Raw genomic sequence first — 8847 nt, 5'->3', positions numbered from 1 at the left:
GGTACGTTTTAAGGGAACTAGTACGGAAAGAAGTGGGAAAAAGTAGAAGACTTGGCGTCCCTGGCGCTCTGAGTGGCGCGGGGCGCCAAACTCAAAACTTCAGACACTAGCTTGGGGCGCTTTGCCTAGCGCGGCTCCCCAGAGGCCAAACCTCAGATCACTTTGTGGGGCGCTCTGAGTGGCGCGACACCGTGGTACTCTGAGTGGCGCGGGGCACCAGAGGGCAAACTTCAGAACTGAAGTTGGGGCGCACTGGTTGGCGTGGCCCCCCAGATCCCCAACTACAGAACACTTTGTAGGGCGCTCTGAGTGGCGCGGCGCCCCACCCTTTTCCTAAGAATTTTGACGAATTCTCTTGCTCGATTTTCAACTCTAAACCCTCTAGATTCAATTGGTTATTTCCCCAAACAGTTAGATTTGAATACATAACCAAAATATGTAAGAATCTACTCAAAACTAAATCTAATTTCATGAATTTAAATCAAGAACTCCTCAACAAGTCCAACAATTAAGAACCCAATAGAAACTTCAAATAAATCCATCAAGAACTCAATTTCTAAACCTTCGAGAATATAAATTCGCTGAAATAAATCATAATTGGCGCATGGTTGAACTAACCCAATGCTATGTGATCTCACATACCTCGTAGGGATCACCCCTTGACGAAATCCACAAGCCTAGCTCCAAGAACTTGATGATTCCTTGCTCCTTCTCCTCTTTTCTCCTCTTCGTTTCTCTCTGCTCAAAACCCTTACTTGTTTTTCAATAGCGTAAACTGAATCGCATCAGTAGAGACCCCAACTTAATTATCAAAAATGAATTTAATTAATTGGGTAGTGAAAAGACCATAATACTCTTCTAAAATCCGGTTTTGACTTTCCTTATCTAGACAGTCCAACTTCAAATGGACATATCTCACTCATACGAACTCGAAACTGAGCAAACTCAGCGGCATTGGAAAGGTAATTCAAAAATCTTTACTATGGTTTCTTGTAGAACACCTAAATTATACTGAGCTAGGATTTATGTTCGTTTGTAGTTGACCCAAAACTCACATTTAACTTGATTTTGTCAAATTTCCAGATTTTTCATTCTTTCAAAAATGACTCTTTCTAGTTGTGGGATGTTACACGTGTGGTTTCATACCCATACTTGTAGAATTCTCAAGTAATAGAATCAAGGATATTATTGATGATTAAAATTGTTGAGTACATGCTCCTTATATAGGAAGAGAATTGTAGAGTCCTAAGTTAGCTATACTACTACAATACCCGTTACTATTATAATAATAGTGCAATTATAAATAATCTAATCCAGTCATAATATATTCATAATCATAGTCTAATCCTTGTCAACTTCAGCTAGTATAAGAATAGTAGCCTAGTTGATATAAGTGACCTAATCCTAGAGTGACTCTAACTCCGTTGTACACGTTGATTGGACCAGGTTGTTCAACTTGCTACATGTCTTCAGTTTCTTTTATTTTCAGCACTTCAACATGTTCCATGTCTTCAGTTTCTTTTATCTTCAACACTTCCCCTCAAGCTAGAGAGTGGAGGAACGGTTAGTCCTAGCTTGCTTCGAAAACTCAGTAAAAACTTATTTTGTCAATGCTTCGGTATGAATGTGATGTCAAGTCGTTGCTTGTGATAGGTCATCTGTAGATTGATACGAGTAGTCCCACTAGCAAAAATACTTAAGAGCAGTATGATTATTCCTACCATAGATTTGACATGACTTAGTGCTACTCATCTCCTTATTTCTACTTAGGAAATTTTGATTGTTCGGAGAACCTGGTCCTTGTCCAGTAGTCTTGAAACCTTTTTTTCTTAAGTTGAAGTTGTGTTTCCTTTTCCTCTGCCTCTTTGGGTAGAGAATACCATGTTATGGATTTGTTGCAACACATCTTCTTCATCTTCCCTTATATCAAAATCCGTGAGAGCATTAACAAATTGATTAAGGCTGGGATATGGTGCCTTATCGAACATGAAAATCTTGAAGGTCTTATATTTTAGACCTAAACCTCTAGTAAAATTGATTACTTTGCTATCTTCATCCACGGGTTTGTGAATTGTTGCAAGACCATAACATATGCCTTTGAATTCCTTGATGTATTCATCAATCTTTTTGGTTCTTAGTCTAACACTTTGTAGTTGTTGTTTATCCTGAACTACTTATCTTTTGTTACTTGAAGATAAGCTTCTTCCAAACGTTCCCACACCTCCTTGGCAGTTGAGAAGTCCACAATTAGGTACATACTTTCTTTGTTCAAGGTGTTTGAGATCCATCTCCTTATCATATTTCTCATGTCAATCATCATGCTACCACTATCTTTTGCATCATTCTCAACAGCTATAACTTTTCCAGTAGTCTGTCCAGTGGAACAACTATTTTTAGTTTGTTCATTCTCTATAATGAGATAGGTAGTCTCATCACCTGAATCAATTGGGGTATTTGTATCCTCCATATGAGGTAGTTTGTTGACTTAAGTTTAATAGAGCAAGCATCAATAAGTTGGTGAAGTGAGGAGGTCGACATAGTGTTGGTAGAGGGGGTCATTGCAGTTGAACGTGTGGTGTTTTTTTTATCATTACTCAGAGAGCGGAAGAATTTTTATGCTCTGATACCATGTAGAATTCTCACGTAAGGGTTAGAGATATCAAGGATTGTATTGATGATTAAAATTGTTGAGTACATGTTCCTTATATATAGAGAGAATTGTAGAGTCGTAAGTTAGCTATACTTCAATTCCTACTACAATACCTATTACTACTATAATAATAGTGCAATTATAAATAATCTAATCGTAGTCGTAATATAATCCTAGTCATCATAATATAATCCTACTCGTAATTTAATCCTAGTCGACTTAAGGTAGTACAAGAAGTACCAGCCTAGTCTATATAAGTGACCTAATACTAGAGTGACTCTAACTCCATTGTACACATTGATTGGACCAGGTTGTTTAGCATGTTGCATGTCTTCAGTTTCCTTTATCTTCAACACATCAACTTGTTCCATGTCTTCAGTTTCCTTTATCTTCAACAATACTACACTTGTTGCACTCTTTTGTGGGGAAATTCGTTTCTGAATATGATGCATCTCGTGGAGCTTTTTGAGTCTGAGCTTTGGTTATCTTGTAGTTGTGGTGAGTTTTTTGGTTGTTTTGCGGTCCACACCTCCCTCTATTCTTTATTTATTCTATTATTTTAGTATTCAAACAAGATATTTCTTACGTCTAGACTTGTCATTTTAATTTCAGGCTTGCATCGTATTTTAGAAAATTTTGTACTTATGACACCAAATCTTGAGCGGTAATTTCATTTTTCCGCATTTCAAGTTAAAAGACTTAGGGGTCATTTGGTAGAGTGTATTAACAAATACAATGCTTGCATTAGCTTTGTTTATTAGTTGTACCTTGTTTGGTACATTTTTTCATGCTATGTATAACTAATGCAAGCATTAGTTATATACTCTATTGTGTATTGAGGAGTGTGTTACTATTACCATGGATTTATAGGTATTAGTAATGTAAAGAAATTTAATACATGCATTAGCATGGTTAATGACCCAATTACCGTTCAAAAGTACTTTTACATCTTTTCAACCATAATTATGGAGGATACTTTTGTAAATAAATATTTTTATACAATGCATATTTTTTTAATACACCAAACCAAACAATGCATAAAAAGTATCTATGTATAACGGATGCAAACATAACTAAAACAAGGATTACTAATGCAAGCACTACTAATACACTTTATTTAGAATTATTTTTATACACTTTACCAAACGACGTGTTTGAGATATTCTGCTTGTCACTTACTCTTTTTTTTTTAATATTAAATTGAATTGGTAAAATTATTGAGTTGTCTTATGTTTTGTATAATGACATATATTGTGAACCAAGCTAACTCCATATAATAATTTATGTGCTAAAAATGATGAATAAGACTGATTCAGTTCTAATTATTGAACTGAGTAAAATATTAGAGAGTTTTATTTCAAACTATTTGTTAAAAAGGACTACAGAATTTAAAAGGCGGACAATAGCGACAGTGAAATAGGGTATCCTTGCACTTTGCCCTAATGTTCTAATCCTCTCTTATTTGTCCTTTTAATTAATAAAATTTAATTTCAAACAATATAAAAAGTGATCCATTTATTCCATCATAAGTCATGGCTTGCCAAACTTATCGAACTTTGTAAAATCGTATTTTTTACATTATTTTAGTTTAATAAACGAAGGGCATGCAATGACACTATTAGGTAAAGAAAGACTTTTAATCTCATGAAATAATGGTAGGCGCATAGAAAATAGAATACCACTTACTCATAGCATCAATTCATCTCCTTATTATTTTAATATTAATTAGTAAATATAAGAAAGAAAACCAAATCGATTATTTTAGACATATGGAACCCAACAAAATTCTATAAATGTCTTTCCAAGAATATATATGATCAGCTATCTAATCATCATATAGAATTTCACTTTATTTTCCCTCCTTGGATTTTATAGCATTCATTCTTGTTACTTTTTTCTTTTGAAAAGTTTGTTTCTAAAAAGAAAAAATTAGGTCGGAATTGGCAGGCATGTAATATCATAGGTAAGAATATAGTGTACCTGCTTTGCACGACGTGTCAATCAATAAAATTATATATATAAAAAATGAAATAATGAAAAAAAAATGGCAATTGATGTTAAAATAATGTTATATTTATCTAAATGATACAAATTTCTTATAGGGATCGGAAGTTAAACAATTATTTAAAGAAACGTAAACCTTTTTTAAAAAATATTATTTATTTATTTATTTTGTTTATTATAATTTAAGTAGGATTTATATAAGGTAAGAATATTGATTTTGAAGTCTTAAATGTTAGGATTCTTTTATATAATTTTAAAGTAGTAAAATATTAGGAGTTCTTACCTATTACAAATAAGTAAAGATTTAATAGTTATATTTTTAATTAATTTTAAAATTCTAAATATTATGATAATAAATAAATAATAATATTTGAGAAAAATAATAAAAGATAATTTTATCTATTATAGAGTCTTTTAATATAGGACAAAAAATTTAATCAACATTTATAAATACCTTCATGCTTTTAAAACAATAGTAGTCAAATAGAATATAGAATAACAATGTATAAAGAACCAATACCAAGGAAAATGAAGAATATATTGAATTGGGAAGTAATACCACTTCTAGACCCTCTAATAAGATCAGAACCTAAAAAGACTAAATGAAAAGAATATATTGGTTCAGATAAATTCATTTTTAACATAATAAAAATAATAATAATAAAAATAAAAAAAAAGACACGGAGAATTTTATGGTTATATTGACCTGATCACAAAAAAAAATTATATTTTTTTTTGTAATACTTCTTAATTGTTGATTGAATGAAATTGCAATTTATATGAATTGATGTAAATTAGTTATATATTTGTGTATTGATACAACCGTTTACTATTTCTTGAAGATCAATTTTAATTTCCTCCGGGTGAACCATATATCCAAGAGAATAACCATGAACTATTATAAGAGCTTTCCTTACCTATGAGTAAATGTTTCATAGTAACCTCATTAGATCGTTATTAAAACATCAAATATAGTTAGTTATTAGCATCACATAAAAACATTCCCCCTAAAGTAGTTACTAATACAAATAAAAGAAACTTTATGTATAGTAAAAACTTGAAAGATTTTATTGAAATTGTTCGTTTAAAAATATCTCCAAAAGCTAATTATGATTGGTTCTTACATATATGGTAAGTATATGCTAAGATGAGTTAAATTCAATTTTGAGTTGGTGCAAAGTTAGAGTGATAAATTTGCATGCAGAGGAGAGTGAATCATATAATAGGTATTCAAGCCCTTTTATCTTGTATGAGATATTATTCTCTACTGTCGAAAATGACTGAACTTTGAATTATGACAAAATAAAATTAAGGCTCGAATAGACCTTAGTCAAACACACAAAAAGGAGTGTGAATCTTGATCTTGCTTTCTTACATTTTAAGCTATAACATAATAAATTAAATATATAGTTTCAGATGAATACATCTTAGATTTTTTGATATCTCATGCTATTTAATTAGATTAAGCCTCTTTAGTAGAATATAATATATGAAGTATTAGTATATTCTAAATAAAAGTTGGCACTAGTTTTGGTATCCCTATTAATGAAGCATCTCTTGCAAAAGGAAAAAAAAAGAAGGTTTACAATTAATGTGTTGTCTTTTAATGACTGTCTCAGCTTAAATAACTATATGATTCTGCTCTTTTGATGATACAAAAAGACAAGCCAGTTAACCATGATTTTAAAAAAAAAGGCATTTGGTATTCAAAATTGATCACTAACATGGTTAATTGATATATATATTCGTATAGGCATTACAATAAAAATAACTTTTAGAGGCAATAAATATGTACATTAACAAACAAAATTTAAGCGTTTACCAGCATTAGCTAATTTCCAATATCGCTAGGCTTTAGTTAGGGACATTTACAAAGAGTGTTAATTGTTTCTAAAAAACATATTTAGAAATAATTAAGCTTTTGCCGTTATAGATGACTTTTGATGTAGTGAGACTCTCTAATTAAGGAGCAAGACACTCTTTGAAAGAGAAGTATTTGAATTTTAGACATTTGATTAAGAATAGATATTTATGAAAAAAAGTGAGTACTATATATTATATTGTAGATGCCATGCTGCATCTTATACAAAAAAGATAAACTGGAAAAAGCCTTGCAGGAAAATTTAATACTCTACAAGGCATCTGTTAGAGATAATCTATATACAAATTATTCGAGTTATCTTGTATATTACATAATTAATTTGGTGGCTAAATTACTATTTTTCTCAAACTCATAGATAAGCTTAAATTAATTATGTGCCCATAGATATTATTCTATGACCTTAAGGGATTTAATCATCTCGATGTTGATTAAGGTTTCAAAATAATTCATCTCAGGATAAAACATGACTATTTTATAATATTGACATTTTTCAAATTAGAGAATTTTGGCAAACTCTAAAAATGGAGCAAATCACACTTTGACATCTTACTTTATTTTTTTAAAACAGTGCAGAGAAATAAATGGGAAAATACCGTTGTCTTTGTTTAAAATAAGACAAAAAAATAAAGAGAGGCAGAAAAATACTTTCAATCAAAAAACATATCAATCACATCCACCTATCATCATCGGCATAATCATAAAAAAAATCGTTAAAAAAGTGTAAGTCATTATTAAAACATTATAAAGTTAATGATTCCTATCAAGAATTTAATGGCTTAATGCACGAGGGAATTCCATTCATTAGCTAATCCAAAGATCACGGAATCAAATCTCATTCATACACCAAAATCCCAACAACAAATCGATTGCAACACCAGGTCTTACTTGTAATGAATAATATACATTTTAATAGTACGACGATCAACTTTAACACATGAAATTCAAATAATTGAAAGAGAACAATTTACAAACAAGTTACAAGCCAAACCAAGTTTTCATTGCCATAAAACATCACTCTTACACACGATTATAACATTAAAATTACAACAAAGAACCCCACTTAAACAAAATTAGTTTCCTCACCCTAAAGAAATTAAAACACCCCCTTTGACCTAAATTACACAAACCAAAGCTTAAGTTTAAACAAGAAACAAGATTAATTTGAGTAATTATCTCAAATTAATTAATTATTACTACATGTCCCTAACTTCAAACTCATTACGATTCTTAACAACAATATCGTACATGTGCATGGACTTGAATCTATTGAAATCCTTTGGTAGAGAAATAAGATGAACAGTTGATCTTTTGTGGAATTGAAGAAGGTCAGGATCATCATAGTATCTCTCCCATCCAAGAGAGTACAAATTCCTCTCAAGAGATGCATATGATGTTATTACTTCATTACTAGAAAGGTGTACAAGCACTTTACGACGTCCCGTCGCACCATGGAAGTCACCGGCGTTCTCAACTAGCCTCACTACTCCATTCTTGAATACCCAAACACCAGACATGTTTGAAAAATATGAATGAAAAAAGATGAATATGAAAATAGTTAGTAAGTATTGTGTGTGAAGTTGAAGATGGACTTGAGGTGAAGTGTGAGTGGGTTTTTATAGGGGTTTCTGTGTAATAAAAAATACATAAGGTGGCAAAAAGTAATTTTTTTTTTATATAAAATTGATAATAGGTAAGATTTAGGAATGTGGCTGCTTATAGGATTTAGAATTATACTAACTTATCGTACGTTCATAAGATTAAAGCAAAAGAATGGGAGAATATTTAAATGGCCTCAAGATGCCCTAATTTGCCCTATTGAAATTAGAATCTTCTCCTAAACAATCACTAATTAATGATCTTATGCTCATTAGATGAACCTAATTCTTTTGGTTAATGGGTTCCAAGCATAATTCTTTAATTTGTTTAGTGCTAAGAACAATCTTCTATTCCTATATCCATTGCTTCCATGATCATCCCTTCACTAAAAGAAATAATTTTTTTTTTAAAAAGAAGACATTTCGGGGAAGTTTAATTTGTCCCATCTCATTATGATGTTTCTTTTAATCCTTAATTAATGTCTAATAACAATTAAAAAAAATTATGCAAATCAATGAGAAATTTGTGTTATGATACGTGATATTTCCATCCGTTTCCAATTGAACTAGCTCAATGAAAAACGTATGGTGGGAAACAAATTCTTGACGAAATACCAAGAATTTTTTTTATTTTTTTCGTGTATCTAAATAACTGTGTGAATAGCCACTACACGTTTTTCAATGGGATAGTGCATGTTCCAATTTGTTTATCTAGT

At 31.1% G+C, this 8847-nt stretch overlaps 1 protein-coding gene across 1 annotated transcript; it reads right to left on the bottom strand.

Moving 5' to 3' along the window:
* Positions 1-7511: 7511 nt before the first annotated feature.
* Positions 7512-8107, bottom strand: LOC102578845 (flowering-promoting factor 1-like protein 3). The gene has a single exon (XM_006342730.2). The coding sequence runs from the start codon at positions 8048-8050 to the stop codon at positions 7730-7732; it is 321 nt and encodes a 106-aa protein (XP_006342792.1). The 5' UTR covers positions 8051-8107; the 3' UTR covers positions 7512-7729.
* Positions 8108-8847: the final 740 nt, after the last annotated feature.

The sequence above is a fragment of the Solanum tuberosum genome, unplaced genomic scaffold (genome assembly GCF_000226075.1).
Source record: "Solanum tuberosum cultivar DM 1-3 516 R44 unplaced genomic scaffold, SolTub_3.0 scf00035, whole genome shotgun sequence".
NCBI lineage: Eukaryota > Viridiplantae > Streptophyta > Magnoliopsida > Solanales > Solanaceae > Solanum > Solanum tuberosum.
The sequence above is the reverse complement of the archived record's forward strand: the minus strand, read 5'-3'. Positions and strand labels throughout refer to the sequence as shown.

Bases quoted from the DNA above. Each gene is read 5' to 3' on its own strand.
- LOC102578845 (XM_006342730.2), bottom strand. From the start codon at position 8,050: ATGTCTGGTGTTTGGGTATTCAAGAATGGAGTAGTGAGGCTAGTTGAG.